The following is an 18815-nucleotide window of genomic DNA, read 5'->3' as shown; positions in this document are numbered from 1 at the left end:
TAGACTAAGGTCTTATTCACTTAATATTCATTCAACAATATTTATTGAAAGTCTACCATATGTGTTAGGCAATAATGTAGGTGCTTGGGTACCACACCAAGGAAGCCAAAGTTCTTGTTTTCATTTTTTTGGCAGGTGGGGGGTGGAGGAGAAAGAGAGAAAGGGAGTGAGAAAGGAAGAGAGAAAGGGGTCGGGAGGGAGAGAGAGAATAGGTAAACAGACTAAGAGTTGAACTGAGAAATGTGTGGAGATTGCAGAGCTCTGGGACAAGCTGAGAGAATTTAGTCTGAGAGACAAGGAAATAAGAACCAACTTGGTGTATTTTAGGGAGTGAAAGAAAGCTAGCTGCCTGGAAGATGATAAAGAGCTGAAGGAAAGGAGATGAGGCAGAAAGGTGGCAAGGAGCTTATTCTCAGGGGAAGTACAGGGGGAAACCTGCGGGTGAATGTGATAGATATGATGTGTGTTTATTCATCCTTTCCCCAACCGTCAATAAAAAGCATTCAAGGAATGTGGAAGGTAAACTCCACAAGGGCATGCACATGTATGTGCCTACACATCTGCACACACACAGGAAAGGAAACAAAAACAGATGGAATATGAAAAGAGGATTTAAGTGTGTTAACTTATCCAGCAGGACAAAGAAGGCTGAAAGCTAAGCCTCTGTGGAGGGGTATAATCAGAAGTATGCTGATAAACGTTTAAAAGCAGCTCTTTGAAGAAGAAGGTCCTCATATATAGTATTTGCCAATCTCTATGATGTAAAGACTCCTACAATGACCGATTTCAAGCTATTAACAGAGTTACTAGATGTGGAACTGGAAAGAGATGTACACACTATGCTCAGCAATCTAGCTCTAGCATACCGCTGGGTATAATAAAGACAAATGATTAGCCTTTCAAATGCCCCAAAGGCAGGGGATATGGATACATAGTACCTTGAAAGCAGGATTAGTTTGCTTGTGTACAGATCTGTCAGGTCTCCAGGCCCTCCCAACCAGCGAAGTCAGATGTCTAATCCTTGTAGTTTATAAAAAAAATCCTCACCCAAGGATATGTTTATTGATGAGATGGAGAGTGAGAGAGGAAGACAGAGAGGGAGGGAGAGAGAGAGAAAGATCGATTGGTTGCCTCCTGTATGCACCCCGACCTGTGATTGAACCTGCAACCTAGATATGTGCCCTGACTGGAAATTAAACCCTCAACATTCTAGGGTGCACGGAATGACACTGCAACCAACTGAACCACCCGGCCAGGACTAGCAGGAAACCGGAAGTTTAGTTTCTGGTGAAAGTGAACCAGAGAGAGTCTGGATGCAGAGGCCCAGGTAGAGCAGAGAGGCACGGCAAGGCTCTGGACTGAAAACAGGTGCTCACAGAAAAAGACAGCACAGATGTTGTACGGTCTCTGGTGGTAGGTTGCCTCAGTTCAAAGTCTTGTTCTGCCACTAGCTGGGATATCTTGAGGAAGCTATTTTTATTTTGGGGGTCCCAATTTTTCTATCTATAAAAAGAGTATAATAGTAATATTAGTACCTTATAGAGTTATTGTGGGGATTAAAAGAGTTAATATATATATAAAGTATTTAGAAGCTGGTATGCAGTTATCACTCTATAAATGTGAGTTATCATTGTTATGGTTGCAGTATACATACAGGACAGGACACTGACAGTCCCTTTTCCTTTTCCTTATTGTAAGGCAGCGATTTTCAACTGGTGCGCCCCACGAATGTTTAAAACATGCAATACCTGACTATTCAGTCAGGGGCACTGACCTCCTTTCCCTTTGATTGCCAAATAAAAAAACGACAACAGCCAACACAAGGATAGCTGTCCAGTGTGAATGAATCAAAATTAAATTTATGCTTTTTGTCAGATGGGCAAAACAATTATTTTTGTGTGTGCTGCAGAATTTTAGTAGTAGTTTATGTGTGGCATGAGATGAAAAAGGATGAAAATTGCTGCTGTAAATTACTCACACAGTGTACACTGCAAAAGGTTGGTGGACTCATCTCTCAAAAAGCTGAACTTCCCAGAGGAAAGGATGCCTCATCCTGACATAGAGGATGCCTCCGACCTACCTGACACACCTGAGGAGAGCCCTGCCTACACTGTCGCAGAGCTTCCACTCAAACGTTAATGCCTGACACCTAGGGTCGGGGCTGGGCATTTGAGGGAAACCCCAACGTGAACGCGAGCCGAAGCCAACAAAGGGAAAATAAGCAATCTGAGGAATTACGGACCTATGAGAGGCAGAATAATTACATTAAAGAAAAGTGATCTCGAATGTTATCAGGAGGATGATATAAAATATTGCATCCATAAAACAAGAACTGGATGCTTTAAAAAAAATAAGCTGTCAGAGAATAAGATAATGTTCTTGAATATTAAAAGTGTAGAAGAAAAAACCAAAGGGATTTCTCACAAAAAAATAATGAATGAACAATAGGATTAAAAAAAAGAGACAATGATTTGATTTTTAACTCTGCCTGTACTGCTTTGATAAAATAAAAGTTAATTTTAAAACAGGGTGTCTAACCTTTTCACATTGCTGGGCCACACTGGAAGAAGAGCTGTCTTGGGTCACACATTAAATACATTGAGACACATAATCACAAAAAAATCTCCAAGTGTTTTAAGTAAATTTACGATTTTGTGTTGGGCCACATTCACAGCCATCCTGGGCTGTATGTGGCCTGCAGGCCACGGGTTGGACACCAGCTGAAATTAATCAGAAGGTTTGAAGGCAGGAGGTTGACATGATTTGCTTGACAGTTCATATGGCCACTCTGACTGCCAAATAGGAACTGGATTGTAAAGAAGCAGGGAGGGAAGTGGGGAACCAGTAATGAAGCTATTACAATGGTTCAGCGAGAGATGCTGTGGCTCGGAAGATGCCAGTGGTGTGAAGAAGACAGATACTGATTATATGAAAGAAAAAAAGAACAGATGGATTATATGAAAGAAAAGAATAGATGGCTTAGATGAGAAGCACTCAGAAGGCCCAATAAAGAGCTATCACTTTAATCCTGTAGGATAATACCTCTGTCAGCCTGCCAAACTGAACTCTACATTTCAAATGAGTGATGAATTGTTGAGACCACCTCAACCCAGCCAATCTTCCCTAGAACAGGGAACACTGATTAGGGTGCAAACAGGAATAATGTGTAATCTTGTTGCTTTGATAATGTTTAGGGATTAGGGCTCTCTGTAAAGCTTAATAGAGTTTCCAAAACCATTGGTCAATAAAAATAGTAGTGATTATGAGGTAGTTCCAAAATTTATTTACAAATATTCTCTTTTTCAAATAGTGTCAAATGGTAGTACCATTAAAAAATCTAGGAGACACTTAGTAAAACAGTTTTTTTCAGGCAACCTTCGTGTGTTCTTGTCACATATGTGAACTTTCCCTGTGGCACCAATCAAAGTGCTATCTTTCCGAAGTTTCCATTCTTTATTAATCAAATGACATCCTTGGCCTCTTCCCTAGTCAGTGGACTCTCAAGAAATAAACCAAGAGGCTGAGGAAAGAGCCAGTATCCAGTCTCTCCTTCCCTGACAAGCAATCATTTCTGAGCTATGAAAATTTCATAGAGCAAAATCAAACACTAAGTGCTCCTGATAACAAAAACAAAAACACACGCAAAAATGGCTTCGTGGTAGACTGTATTCCTTCTAAAGGCTTCATAAACCCAAGCTGATTCTGAGGCTCTCCAAAGATTTGGTGAATGTGGCCACTCTAACTGCTAAATTGAAACTATGGCATTTCCTATGAAATTCAAAAGGCTGGGTTAAATAACCTGTAAGAAGATCCAAAGCTAAATACAATGAAATGCCCCAAAATCTAGGAGGAGATTACCTTAGTTTTTGAAAGAATGGGGGCAGCTCGGTCCAGCAGCATTTCTACCACCTGCTCATGGCCACTCCTTGCTCCACAGTGCAGCGGCGTCAGACCGTCCTATTGAACAAAGGGCAACAGCTTCAGTTACATTCAAAGGGAATTTCTAGAAATGCCGAGTATTCCTTCAAGCTTCAGTGCAGTATGCAACATCCTGTGGACCAGTGACCTGCAAATATTTACTTACCTGACTGATACAATAATTTTGTATTTTAAAGAGAACTACATTTTTCATAGGTTTAGGTAGTTGCAGTGTCCCACATACTAGGACACTGACATTTAAAATTATAACCATCCCACTACTCTTGAAAATCCAGTGGAATCTAAATACTGTAAGTCAATTGATATCCATCATTTAAAGAAATGCACAAATACTCTGGCTGGTGTGGCTCAGTGGACTCAGTACTGGCCTGTGAACCAAAGGGTCACTGGTTTGATTCCCAGTCTAGGCACATGCCTGGGTTGCAGGCCAGGTTCCCAGTAGGGGGCACAAGAGAGGCAAACACACACTGATGTTTCTGTCCTCTTTCTCCCTCCCTTCCCCCTCTGTAAAAATAAATAAATAAAATCTTTTAAAAAAAGAAATGCACAAATAAACTTTGAAAATAGAAATTTGTAATAGAAATTTTACATTGGTCATTTTTTCTCTTGCATTTTTATTTTTATACCACTTCTTTCATATAATTTTATCTTAATGTAATATAACTTTATGCTTGAGTGTCTTTTATTGATTACCATATGATATATCTCTGCCACAAAAATAAATTTAAATTAAAAAAAGGTTTATAGATTTCTTGAGAACATAAGCTTTAAGTATTAGAAATAAATCTCCTGATTAAAATTATAATACTTTTTCAAACACAATTGATCAAAACATCAAAAATACATTACAACTTTTATGATTATAAAACAAGAGTAATAATTACACATTTCTCTCTTGATGAGATACATTTTTTCCCAACTAGTTCACGTATCTGCTAATGAATATTATTGCTAAAATGGCTTAGCATAATACTATCCTAATTGTTGCTTTTATAAATATAAGTGCTGAGCAATCTTGCCTGTATAAATAAGTAGATGGATTTTTATTATAGTAACGTTACTAATTTTCTGAACTCCTTCCCAGTTACATGCCAAAATCACTTAATAATTCTTCACCAAAGATTTTTTAAATGATCCATCTTAAGAGAGCTCCACGAGGTCCTTCATTTTTGTTGGCAGCAATGGGATTTATGATCATCCAATATGCAGAAGAGTATGTTACCCAGCCATTATAGTAGCATAGTTCTTAACAGGACACCAATACTTTGAACTCTTCCCTTTGCTCCCCTCACATCTCCCCTTTACACTCGAAGGTTTCGCTATGCTGGGCCATGTGGGTGAGAGCTAGAAAGTTAGACTTTTCTGTCATATTAGGAGAGAAGAGTTATTTTATTAAAGAATAGGTAGGAAAGTAGAATTAGTAGGGAGTTAAGGAAGTAGTAAGTTATTCACTTGAAACCATCTAAGTGGCCCTAAACCCTGTGGAGAAGTTTTCACACACCCCAGCTCATATATCCCCCAGCTGGAAGATCCCTGTGGTTGATGACACCTACCACAAGGAAAGTCACATTTTCTAAAATACATCAAACTGCAATTCACTTGTAATACACAAATGTATTTAAATCACTTTCTAGATTATGTGAGCAGTTATTGAAAGTAAGCCTAATTATCCTAATGTATAATCAATACTGTTTCTAAACGACTAGCTAAATCTCAGTTGAATTAAAATTCCTTAACTGAAATGTGAATCACAAACAGTACATGTCCTGATTTGAACATTCTTTGAGCATGCTTAAATATGCTGCTTTTTATACTGACTTAAAACATTTGCTCCTATAAGCCAAAGTAAAGCAATATAAGAGTCTGTCAAGTTGGAAACAGCCTTTTGCTAACTAGATAAAATCTGAGAACAAATAAAAAACACCATTAGGTCCAAATATCTTCCCGGTAATGTAAACCTGAAAATACCTAAAGGAGAAATAACAACCATCACATCTACCTTTCAATACACAAAAATATTTCACATTCTCTCCATGTGATTATCTTTTACAAACTTAAAGGTCAAATTTGTTTTTTTTTCATTTTTCTCATAACTAGGCTCTAAGAGATACTGGAAGATGTGTAGACATTTTCAAATTATGGTCACACAGAGCAAAAATAATTTTACCCCAACTCATTTATCCTTGAAAAGAATCTTCCCCAAAGCAAAATGTTACATACAAAATTCAAAGTATTTGGCAATCTAAGAGTAAAACCATCTCAATTCCTTAGTCCTTTGAAATATACTGTTCCATACAGACACGCATTTTTACTCATTTCATCTTTAATAAATTGTTAATTATGGAAAATTCCAAACATGTTTCAGACCAGAATAGACCGAATAGTATAATGAGCTTTTAGGTAACAGTACTCCGTGTCGACACTTGTTGCATAATGATTAATCTTGATTCATTAATATCCTGACTTCTCCTTCTTATATTATTCTGAAGCAAAACCAAGACACAGTATCATTTTATACTCAAAATTACCCCTGTAAGGAAAGTATAATTGTCATTTTATACGTGAAGACTCTAAGGTTCAAAGAGGTTAAATTATTCATCTAAGATCACACAATTCAGAACAAAGCCCGTGCTGACTGTGAGAGACAAGAGAGGTCTTGGGCAGAGTTATAAAGACCAAGGCCCTCTGCTCAAACGTTCAGCAATCTTAGCCTTCCTTTATCTACATTCTGAAGCTGCTACCTCTGATCTTTGGTGTTTACTTATTAAAAACTTACAGAATCTAGAGACTCATTTTGGAAAAGTAACATTTTCATCACTGCAAGAGCTGTGAGTGTGATAGTTTGTTTGTTCATTCGTATTTATTTATTTATTTCCTCAACCAAGAGAAGCATCAATTGGTTACCTCCCATATGCACCCAGACTAGGGATTGTATGTGCCTGGGGTGGGGATCAGACCCGCAACCTAGCTGTATACCTTGACTGGGAATCGAACCCTCAACCTTTTGGCTATGGGACAATGCTCCAACCAATTGAATCACTCCACCAGGGCAAAGTGGTACTGTTCTACCCATTGTTCCTTTCATCACTTTGTTTCAGTGATAAAGTTGGCTAGCTCCCCAAGTTAAGTTCCTAGCTGAACTGCGAAAAGCTACCTGAAGCACAGCTCTTTCAACTGTAGCTTTACTTGTAGTATTTTTAACATTGATTACAAGTGGCTGACGCCTTTGGATCTTCTACAAATGTCCTCTGGCACTTTTCAAAGGTGTATGGCTCTTCAAACAGTCAGAATCCTGGCAGAAGAGAAGCCTCATCAGGAAGCTGCACAAGATGTCACGACTGCCTGGCTGACAGGCAGTGCTGGCCTAGCTGTTGGGACCTTCACAGGTCAGTGGAAACTTGGTATCTAGACTTAATGTAAGATCTTTAATTAGCATCACCGTTTTCATCATCACGAAGACGGAGACAAGACCAGCTGATCCACAGTGAGACAGGAAAGTACCTGCTATTCAGTGATTCTTAATTATTTCAGTTAAAAAAATATTACAAGGCAGTGACTTTATTTAATAGGTATTAAATATTGGGGGGAAAATGCAAATATTTTAATTTTGAATTAATATCTTTGACTTTGAAATAGGTGTGGCTTATCAATTCACTTTCCTGAAGCACTGTTCTGATTATGATTTTCAGTAACCACCATGCATGCCTTAGCCAAGTCCAAATTCCTCAGGTTAGCATTCAAAATCTTCTAAAGTTAGTCAGAGCAACACTTGGCCTTCCCTACTCCCTTCCCATCTACCCCAATTAACAAACTCTTTTATGTAGTGCCTGGCAAAAGCTCATCACTTTCTTGCTTTTCTGCTTTGCCTATACTACTTCATATACTTGGAAGTTTTCTTTCCACTTCTTCCAAAATCCAAATCCCTACTGGTTTAAAGTTCAGTGTTTCTTTGAATCCTTTTGCAAAATTAGACACAGCCATTCTACCTTCAGGACTCCTAACTTATTTAATCTGTGCTTCGTTGGGGGAATCTATAGCTTTTTACCTGGTATTTTAGTTTTTTAGTTGCTCGTGGGCATGCATTATTATTTCATCCTGTCTGTTTCTAGGACGATGTTACTTTTTAAAAAATCTTTACCCCCAAGATACACGTTTATTGATTTTTAGAGAGAGGAAGGGAGAGAGATAAGAGAGAAACATTGATGTGAGAAAGCGACATCGTTTAGTTGCCTCCCATTTGTGCCCTGACTGGGAATTGAACCCACAACCTACGTAAGAACCCACAAACTTTTGGTGTTTTGGATGACACTCCAACCATTTGGGTAGGGCAAGGTTGCTTGTTTAAGGGGGATTTAAATCTCAGAAAGAAGGTAACTCAATACCATGTCCATGAAAGTTGCTTCATAAAAGTGACTGAGTGAATTAATAAATGGAGTGAGTTAATAAGTAAATTTTTGGTCTAGTCTCTTAAAAATGTCTTCTAGTTAGTTAAAAAATGCTCTTCTTTTATCCTTTTTATACTTCAGAAACATTATTTTTATATTTCAGAAACACTATTAAAATATCTTATCTCCCAGAGAAATAAAATGCTCAAAAGATAAGTAACTTGTAAATAGGGATTAGAAAAAAGAATGACAGTCTTTTTAGCTCTCAGAATGAGAGAATAAGAGAAATATTTGCTCTAAATAATATTTTTGCCTCTTTCCAATTCAGAATATAAGCTTTAAAAAAGAGCCATTGTAAATATTGTATTTTACAACATAGCAGTGAACTCATTTACTCCTTTCCCTAAAATTAGAGCAATGCATTTTCTAATACAAAATAAGGATTCTTACCTGCTCTCAACTCCCAGAAATGTACAGTGAACATACAGTGAACATAGTGTCACTTAGAATGGGTCCTGGGCCAAGAAACAGTTCACCTGCATACAACAGCATCAACCTCCAGTGCAAAAATGTTTGACAAAGGCAATTCTTGGGGCTCAGGGGAGGCTGCCTCAACAAAGGCAGCTACACATTTGGACAGGAGAGAAAGAGCGAGTTGCCATAGTAACATTATGGGAGGAAAATGAAATTGCATGGAGTAATTTTTTTCCAATTCCCCTGATTTTTAAAGAGCGAGCATAATGGACAAGCATTCCCTTGGGCCGAATTCTGAGGCAATGCAAACGGGCTAGGCCGGGCCTCATATTTCATTTCAGTGACAGCAATCTTATTAGTGAGGTGGGGAGTTGCCTTTCACTGGCTGGAAAAAAAAAATTCTGTCTTGTGTTAGCCTAAGAGCAAAATATTGCTCACTGGAAGATAAGAAAGACTTTCTTTCACATCCGTTTTTTGGGAAAAGCATGAAACAGGGTATTAAGGCATCTCCTAGGAATGCTGAGGCCAGAACATGTTTGTAACAGGTTGAATTTGCTCGAAGCCCGAACTGAGGTGACACAAATTCATGACTCAGGAGCCACTTTCAAAACAAGATGTTTATTTTGACTTGTATCCTCTAGTTTCTTCTAAGTAAAAATCTCACTCTGGAGAGGGAAAAGGAAATCAAGCAGAGAGAACTCTATGGACATATACTTTTCCTCTGTAGTGGATGTAAAACAGGATGTGATATTTAACTGAAAACTGAAAACAAAGAAACAGCAGGCAGTGTTTCAGAGAGGAGAGCTGTGATGGCAACCAGATAAATTAAAGAGCCTAAATTATAGTCCTGGCTCTTCATTACAGACTGGCTATTCTCACATCTGTATTTTTCACTAAAAATTCTGACTGTATCCTCATTTTGTGTGTGTTAGGCAGTTGTATTTGGCCTAAGAGGAAGTAAAGTAACATTTTTTGAAACACTCTATCGTCACAGGCACTTTACACTTGATCTTATCGAATCTTTGCAACTCGTGAAATGGCATGAGAAGTTCCATTCATAGGTGAGAAAGCTGCTCCATAGGATTAATGTACCTACTTGAGGTGACAGGAAAGTAAATGCTTGGGATTGGAATTTAAGCTCTGGCTTGCCTCTATCCATGGATTGGGTTCCTTCTACTATACCAAGCAATTCCCTTTTAAGATCAAGAATTCAGGAGAGATCCAAGATGGCTGTAAAGTAGATGGAAGCTGCATCCACTTGCTCCCAGACCCAGACCAGTCTTGCAGCTATACCAGAGTAAGCAACTCAAAAATCCAGTGGAGAGTGAGAGCACGTGTGAGTGAATGCGTAGGTAAATGAGAGTGTAGAGAGTGTGCATGAGTTGGGAGAGAGCCTCCCTGCTTGCAGGACACTTGGGAGCAGGTAGCCTGGGCTCTCCTAGCAGAGCAACCACTGCAGCCACTGCCCAACCCAGCATTTCTGGCTGCGTAGATTCGGGGTTGCTCAGAAGCTGTGAGCCCCCAGGGGCGGAGATGGCTTGGGGTGGGGGGTGCTGGCTATAGATACAGCGTGGCAGGAGCAGGCCCTCCTGAGGCTGAGAAATCCTGGTGCAAGCTGCAACAGCACCCCGCTACCGTCCCCCGTTATAGTATCAGTGTAGGACTCTTTGCAGAGCCATCCAGGAGAGATCTAGGAGAAACTTTATCTAAAACTATCAGAGGCTCTGCCAGGCTGTGACCAGCCCTGACTGAGAGAAACTTAGTGATTTTTGGGGAGGGGGAAGTATATGGAGAGCAGGCCCCTGAAGGCTCAGTGCTACAGCATTGGGGCCACAGAGAAACTCTTTTAAAAGAAGAATTGAGGCAAAACTTGAGATTTGGCAGGGACTCAATGCTCGCACACATGTGTGTGTGCTCGGCAGCTCTGCAAATAAAGAACTCAGAGGCACAGGGTCACACTGAAGGGACTCTGGAACCAACCCAGCTTGTCGGGTGAGCAGGGGACTGTACAGAGTGAAGAGTTTGGGTTCAAGTCTCCACTGAGAGAGTGTCAAGCAGGGGACTGGACTGCCAGGAGCTGAATGCGTGAGATTTGCTGCAGTCAGGTAAGTCTCCTCACAGTCAAGTGAGCCCCACCCCCACCCATGGGATTATATGCTCTGCAGATTAGTGAAGCCAGGCTCAGGAGCCCCATGCTGGGTGCATTCTGCAGGGGGAAAAAGAAAAAGCTCTGAAAGGGCCTTTAATGCACACTATGAGCTACACTGTTCCTCGGACCCTGATCCACTGAAACCAGCAGAGCAGAGATTAGTGACAGGCACAACAAGGGGTGTTCAGGGCCCTGAGCAGCCTCAGCACCTAGAGAGAGCTGCTGTCTGAGCCAAAAAGGAAAGAGGGGGCCCAGGGTTCCCAGCCTCCTCACCAGAGGCCCTGCTCTGAAGGCAGATGGAGAAGGTACTGGCAGTTATTTCAGGTCATTAAATGAACCACCCCTGGGCCCTGGGCTGATGAAAAGCTGGCAGGGCAGAGCAGTGAGGACCAGCCAAATCTGAAGGAGAAAGCCACAGCTTGTAGCCTTGAACAAGCTACTAGGGCCAGCCTAGGATACCATCTGACATTACCAGAGGCAGATCCAGAAAGAGAAGACAGTGGTAAAGACTAGATTCTATTGAGAAGAATTCTACTGCGGTCTTCTTCATGATTTGTGTTATTTACTCTCCTGCATAGCTTTTTAATGTTCATATCTTTTCCTTCAAGTTGGTGCCTATTATTTCACTAGTTTTTATATTTTAGTGTACTTCAAATCTCATAGTTTGCTCCTCCCTTCTCTTACTTCATTTTATCTTCTTCCTTCCTCTTCTTATTTTTGTTTTAAATTTTCTTTTTTCTCTTGCTATGACTTACATTTATCGAACACTCTTACTATTTCTCCCCACTCCAGCTTCTCAAAACCATTTTTCTTGTCATTAGTCATCTCACATTCTTTTTCCCATTCTTAAAATACCCTTATTCTCTCTTCACTTTTATCAATCTTTGTTTGTTCATTGTGGATATAGTGGTTTCTGTGCATTTTTTCAATTTTTTTCCTAGATCTTCTTTATTTTTGTATTTCAAATCTCAAATTTTACCATTCCCCTCTCCTACTCCATTTTGCCTTCCTCCTGCCCTTTCTTTTTTGTTGTTTTAAATTTAAATTTTTCCCTGTCTTAGTCTGGTTTTCTTTAATCACTCTTAGTATTCCTTCTCCCTCTATCTTCTCAAAATCACTTTTCTTTCCTCTAGACATCTGATAAGCTTTTCTCTCTTTCTTTTTCCTTCTTATTCCCATTTCACATAAATTAATCTATTCTTACTCCATTCTGACTTTTCCCTCCCTTTTCTGTTTATGATGTAAATTTTATTTTCTTTTTTCTTAGCCTTATTATTTCTCCTCCCTTGACCCTCTCAAAATCACTTTTCTTTCAATTAGTCATCTCCTATTCATCTTTCCTTTCTTATAATAATCTCAATCTCTTTACATGTTTATTAATATTTATTCATTTGCTGTTGATAATGTAGTTGTGGTTATTTTTGTGGGTGTTTTTTCCCCCCACTGGAAGCACCTGTAGAACAGCATACAAGATGTGGTGGGCAGTATGACACTCAGTCAGCCAGCCAGAGGGATGGACCCACCAAAGAATGACCCAACAACAACCAAAACACAATTACAGCCAGAGAGCCCACATAAACAGCATGAATGGCATACCAAGAGCATGCAGCTCAGGAGTTCAAGGAGACTGAACCACTGAGTCTCACAAGTCTCTTATCACAGAAGATCACACCATGAAGATGGAGAGGCAAAGCTTATCAATCTAATACATAGGAATAAACAAGAAGAGTCACCTAAAATGGGGAGACAAAGAAATAATCCCCAATCAAAAGGAAAGGAAATTTCCCCAGAAAGAGTGCTTAATGAAATTGAAGCAAGCAAGCTATCGGACATGGATTTCAAAATAATGATTATAACAAAACATGACCCACATATACATTGTCTACAAGAGATCTGCCTCAGGACAAAAGATCTACACAGGTTTAAAGTAAAAGGATGAGAAAAATATTCCCAGCAAACAGACACAAAAAGAAAGCTGGGGTACCAATACTTATATTAGACAAAATAGACTTCAAAACAAAAGTCATAAAAAGGGACAAAGAGAGTCACTACACAATACTTAAGGGAACAGTCCAACAGAGGATATAACCTGTGTAAAATTACATGTACCCAATGTAGGAGCACCTAATAAATAAAGAAAATTTTGGATGACTTCAAGAAAGATTGACAACAATACAGTCATTGTAGGGGATTTTAACACCCCACTGTCAACAATTGATAGATCTTGCAAACAAAGATTCAACAATAATATTGTGGCACTGACTGACATGCTAGATTAATTGGGCTTAATTGATATATACAGAACCCTTCACCCCACAGAAGCAAAATATGCATTTTTTTCAAATGCACATGGACATTTTCAAAGACAGACCACATGGAAGGACATAAAACAAGCCTCAACAAATTCAAGAAAATTGAAATCATATCAAGCATGTGCTCAGATCACAGTGCATTGAAACTAGAAACCAACCTCAAGGAAAAAAACTCGAAAACATTCAAATACATGGAGACTGAATATTGTGTTATTAAATAATGAATGGGTTAACAATGAAATCAAGGAGGAAATCAAAAAGTATCTGGAAACAAATGAAAATGAACATATAAAAACCCAATATCTATGGGACATAGTGAAGGCAGTCCAGAGAGGGAAGTTCAGAGCAATACAAGCCTATCTAAAGAAGATAGAAAAATCTCACCTAAACAGCCTAACCCTACATCTACAAGAGCTAGAGGAACAACAAACAAAGCCCTGAGCAAGTAGAAGGAAGGAAATAATCAAGATCAGGGCAGAATTAAATTACATACAGACTAAAAAAACAAGTCAAAGGATCAATAAATCCAAGAGCTGGTTCTTTGAAAAGATAAACAAAATCAACAGACCTTTAACCAAACTCATCAAGAAAAAAAGAGAGAGACCCAAATAAATAAAATCAGAAATGCAGAAGTTGCAACTGATATGACAGAAATACAGAGGATTGTAAGAAATTACTATGAACAACTATATGCCAAGAAATTTGGACAATCTGGGTAAATTAGACAAATTTCTAGAAATATACAGCCTTCCAAAACTAAATTAATACGAAGCAGAAAGCCTGACTAGACCAATAACAAATAGTGAAATTGAAGCAATAATAAAAAAACTCATAGCACACAAAAGCCCTGGACTGGATGGCTTCACAGGTGAATTTTTATCAGACATTTAAGGAAGGACTAACTCTTATCCTTCTCAAACTATTTCAAAAAAATCAACAAGAAGGAAGACTCCCAAACTCATTTGATGAGGCCAGTATAATCCTAATTCCAAAACTAGGTAAAGATGCAACAAAGAAAAAAAAAACTATAGGTCAATATCCCTGAAGAACTTAGATGCTAAAATCCTCAACAAAATATTGGCAATCCAGATTCAGAAATACATTAAAGAGATTATACACCAAGATCAAGTGGGATTCATCCCAGGGATGCAAGGATGGTACAATATTCATAAATCAATAAATGTAATATACCACATAAACAAAATGAAGGACAAAAAAATCACATGATCATATCAATAGGTGCTCAAAAAGCACTTGATAAAACCCAGCAACCATTACTGATAAAAACACTCAGCAAAGTGGGAATAGAGGGAGTATACCCCAATGTAACAAAGGCCATATATGTGAAACCTAGAGCCAACACACCCAATGGGCAAAAAGTAAAAGCTTTGCCACTAAGATCAGGAACAAGACAAGGGTGACTGCTTTCACCACTTTTCTTCAACATAGTATTGGAAATTCTAGCCACAGTGATCAGACAAGAAAAAGAAATAAAAGGCATCCAAATTGGGAAGGAGGAAGTAAAACTGTCATTATTTGCAGATGATATGATAGTGTACATAGAAAACCCAATAGACTCCACCAAAAAACTACTTGTTCTAATAAGTGAATTTGGCTAAATAACCAGATACAATGTCAATATTCAGAAGTTCAAGGCATTTTTGTACACCAACAATAGAATGTCAGAAACAGAAACTAGGAAAAAGTCCCATTTACTACGGCAACAAAAAAAAGTACCTAGGAATAAATTTAACCAAGAATGTAAAAGATCTGTACGTGGAGAACTGCAGAACACCGAAGAAAGAAATTAAGGAAGATACAAATAAATGGCAGCATATACCATGTTCATGGATTGGAAGAACTAACATCATTAAAATGTCTATACTACCCAAAGCAATCTACAGATTAAATGCAATTCCTATTAAAATACTAATGGCATATTTCATTGATCTAGAACAAATATTTCAAAAATTTATATGGAACCAAAGAAAGACCCCAAATAGATTCAGCAATCTTGAGAAAGAAGAACAAAGTAGGAGGGATCACAATACTTGATATCAAACAATACTGCAAGGCTACTGTAATCAAGACTGTTTGGTACTGGCATAAGAACAGACACATAGATAAATGGAACAAAATAGAGAACTTAGAAATAAACCTGTCTCTATTGTCAATTAATATTTGACAAAGGGGGCATGAACATGCAATGGAGTAAAGATAGCCTCTTTTTATTTATTTATTTTGATTACTTTAAATTTTTTTATATTACCTTTTAGCCCTTTTATACTCCCCCACCCCCCCGGAATCACCACACTGTTGTCCATGTCCATGAGTTCTTTTTCTTTTTTGCTCAAGTAGATAACCTCTTCAATAAATGGTGTTGGAAGAACTGGACTAGTACAATGGGAAAAAAAAAATGAAACTAGACCACCAACTTACACTATACACCAGAATAAACTTAAAGTGGATAAAAGACTTAAATGTAAGTTGTGACACCATAAAAAACATAAAAGTCCTAGAGGAAAACATAGGTGGTAAAATGTAAGATATCCCAGGTAGCAATATTTTTGCTGAAATATCTCCTAGGGCAAGGGAGATAAAGAAAAAAGGAAATAAGTGGGACTACATTAAACTAAAAGCTTCTGCATGGCTAAAGAAACCATCACCAAAATGAAAAGAAAACCAACTGTATGGGAGAACATATTTGCCAATAATACATTGGACAAGGGTTTGATCTCCAAAATATATAAAGAACTCATATGACTGAACATCAGGAAGACAAAACAATCCAATTAAAAAATGGGCAAAGGACCTAAATAGACACTTATCCAAGGAAGACATACAGATGGCCCATAGACATATGAAAAGGTGCTCAACATCACTTGCCATCAGAGAGATGCAAATTAAAACCACAATGAGATACCACCTCACATCTGTCAGCATGTTCATCATTAATAAATCAACAAACAACAAGCGTTGGTGACACTGTGGAGAAAAGGGAACCCTAGTGCACTGTTGTTGGGAATGCAGACTGGTGCAGCCACTGTGGAAAACAGTATGAAATTTCCTCAAAGAACTAAAAATGGGACTGGCTTTTGACCAACTGACTCTGCTATTGGGAATATACCCGAAGAACCCCAACTCGCCAATTCAAAAGAACCTATGCACCCCAATGTTCATAGATGTGCTATTTTCAATAGCCAAGTGATGGAAAGAGACTAAGTGCCCATCAGTAAGTGAGTGGATCAAAAATGGTGATACATTTACACAATGGAATACAAATGGAATACTATGCAGCAGAAAGAAAGGAGCTCCTACCTTTTGTGACAGCATGGATGGAACTGGAGAATATTAGGCTAGTGAAATAAGCCAGGTGGTGAAAGACAAATACCATATGATCTCACCTATAAGAGGAATCTAATGAACAAAATAAACTAACAAATAAAATAGAACCACAGTCATGGATACATGGAACCAACTGATAGTGACTGGAGGTGGGGAGGAGGGGGAAATTGGGGTGAGGAAGGGGAGAGGACTAGACGGAGAACATACATGACTGACCCACAGGCATGGAGGTGTGCGAATTGACGGGGAGATGGGGGTGGGATCCACAGAGGAGGGCAAAGAGGGAAAAATTGGGACAACTGTAATAGAATAACAATAAAAATGGTCAAATAAAATAGAAAGGCACAAAAAAAAAAAGAGGGTGTGTGAACATTATCAACCTATATAAAAGGAGAAACAGATACTTTCTGAGCAACAGTCCTTGTAAATGCATAGCACTGATCTAAAATAGTAACTGTCCTGACCCTCTTTTGTAGACCCTTTAAGAAAACAAGGTTTAAAAGGCATATGAAATTTACCCATTACTCTTAGATCTCTAATTTAGTAAGGGACATGAGGTTTCCTGTATGATGTTAAAGTTGTTAGGGGAGAAAAAAAGGGAGGGAGAGAGTCATGCTCTTGTCTTATTCTCAGAACTCTTCTCAACTCTCAAAAAACATTCTTTCCTTCAAAGAGATTTTCATGTTTGGAAAGCTAAGGGCATTTCATGATTACTTGTGCATTTAAAAAAATTAAGACTTTATGCTTTTGGAGCAGTTTAAGCCTGAAAAAATGAGGTGTATGCACTCCTGAATCTTGAATTTCTTTGACTCCAAATAAATTCTTTCAGTTAACTTTTAATATATGTGATATAAAAATTAAAGATGAATGTATTTTTAAATAACATTTTGAAATTAATCGATTAATCTAGAACACCAGAGACTTCTGCACTATTTCAAATGCTCTCATCAATATATCTGTATTAGAACTCTAAGGAAGAATATTGTATTAGAATTTTTTCTTTGATAGAGACCATTTTATGACTGCAATATTTAATATATTTGTCAAGGATTTATTTTTAACCAGGGCAATCACACTTTTAGAAATATAATAGAAAGCAACAGTCAATATCAATAATTCCTTTTTTTATATTTAACCTGAGAAATATAATCACATGCATTTCTTGGAATGGAAAACCTAAAATTAAAGGACATCAACTGTTCCCAGAATAGTAAGAATTTAACAGTTGACAGATTTGAGGTACACTAAAAACACTTACTCACAAATATCTCTTCATTCTTATAAATCAATTGCATGGCATTAACTTCAGGGAGAAAAATTATATTGCCACAGTTCCAGTATAAAGTCAAGTAAATAAAAGTCTTTTGGCAAATGTGCAGTAAGGAGTGTATCTTATTTCTACATATTCAGCAAGCACTTATTAAACATCCAAAATGTGCCAGAAAGCGTGCCAAGTGCTACAAATACTAAGATGAATGTGTGCCTCTCAGTGTGAAGTTGCAGCTTTGGAGGTAATGTACTAATGGGATTATGTGAGGTGTGGACAGTGGCCCATTGCAAAGAAGGCTGGAATTTGGGAGAAGCAAGGTTAGAACACATTCTGGGAATCAGAGTATTGTTATTATTGATTCTACCCGGAACTCCTGCATTTTCTCTGAAGCACTAAATAGGAGCACAGCTGCCTTTATCATTCGATGGAGAAGAGTCAGTGAAAAGAGATGAAGAACTCAGAAGATGCCACAAAGCCTTAAAGTGGTTCTAAATTTAGAGTTCATATAGAGCCTCTGATTGGCTGTGAACTGATGCAAGAGAAAATGAAAATGACAAGATATCATCATCCATTGCAAAGTACCTTGTATTTTCCTTCAACAAGTATGCAAATACCCACACTAGCTTTGTAGAGAGCAAGAGTTAAGTAGAAAAAAATGGCAGCCTACCATAAGTAGCCATTCTTAGCAAAACATTTTAGTCTATCAAGAAACAAATAAAGCTATTGAGATATTGTTGAAAAAATAAACACATTTCAAAAATAATTTTAAAATTAGGATCGAAAATTTTGCCTTGACATGTGTTTAAATCTCATTACATTTTGCTGCCACCGTTACAGATACTCTACATACTTACTCTTGTCAATTCTGCAGGATAATAAGATAACAAGCCAGTTGATAATAGGCAGCATTGTGGTACTGAGAAAATAGGAAAAGCTTTCTT

At 38.1% G+C, this 18815-nt stretch overlaps 1 protein-coding gene across 12 annotated transcripts in view; it reads right to left on the bottom strand.

The window, feature by feature from the left end:
- Positions 1-18815, bottom strand: part of ANK3 (ankyrin 3) — a 318471-nt gene that overhangs the window by 152164 nt on the left and 147492 nt on the right. For all 12 annotated transcript variants that reach the window (XM_054572740.1, XM_054572742.1, XM_054572745.1 and 9 more), the window contains one exon: positions 3859-3957. In XM_054572740.1, coding sequence (XP_054428715.1) covers positions 3859-3957 — 99 coding nt within the window. The remainder of the gene's footprint in view (positions 1-3858; positions 3958-18815) is intronic.

Source organism: Pteronotus mesoamericanus, unplaced genomic scaffold, assembly GCF_021234165.1.
Source record: "Pteronotus mesoamericanus isolate MK-2021 breed Mesoamerican mustached bat unplaced genomic scaffold, CSHL_Meso_final contig_24, whole genome shotgun sequence".
Taxonomy (NCBI): domain Eukaryota; kingdom Metazoa; phylum Chordata; class Mammalia; order Chiroptera; family Mormoopidae; genus Pteronotus; species Pteronotus mesoamericanus.
This window is presented reverse-complemented; position numbering and strand designations above follow the sequence as displayed.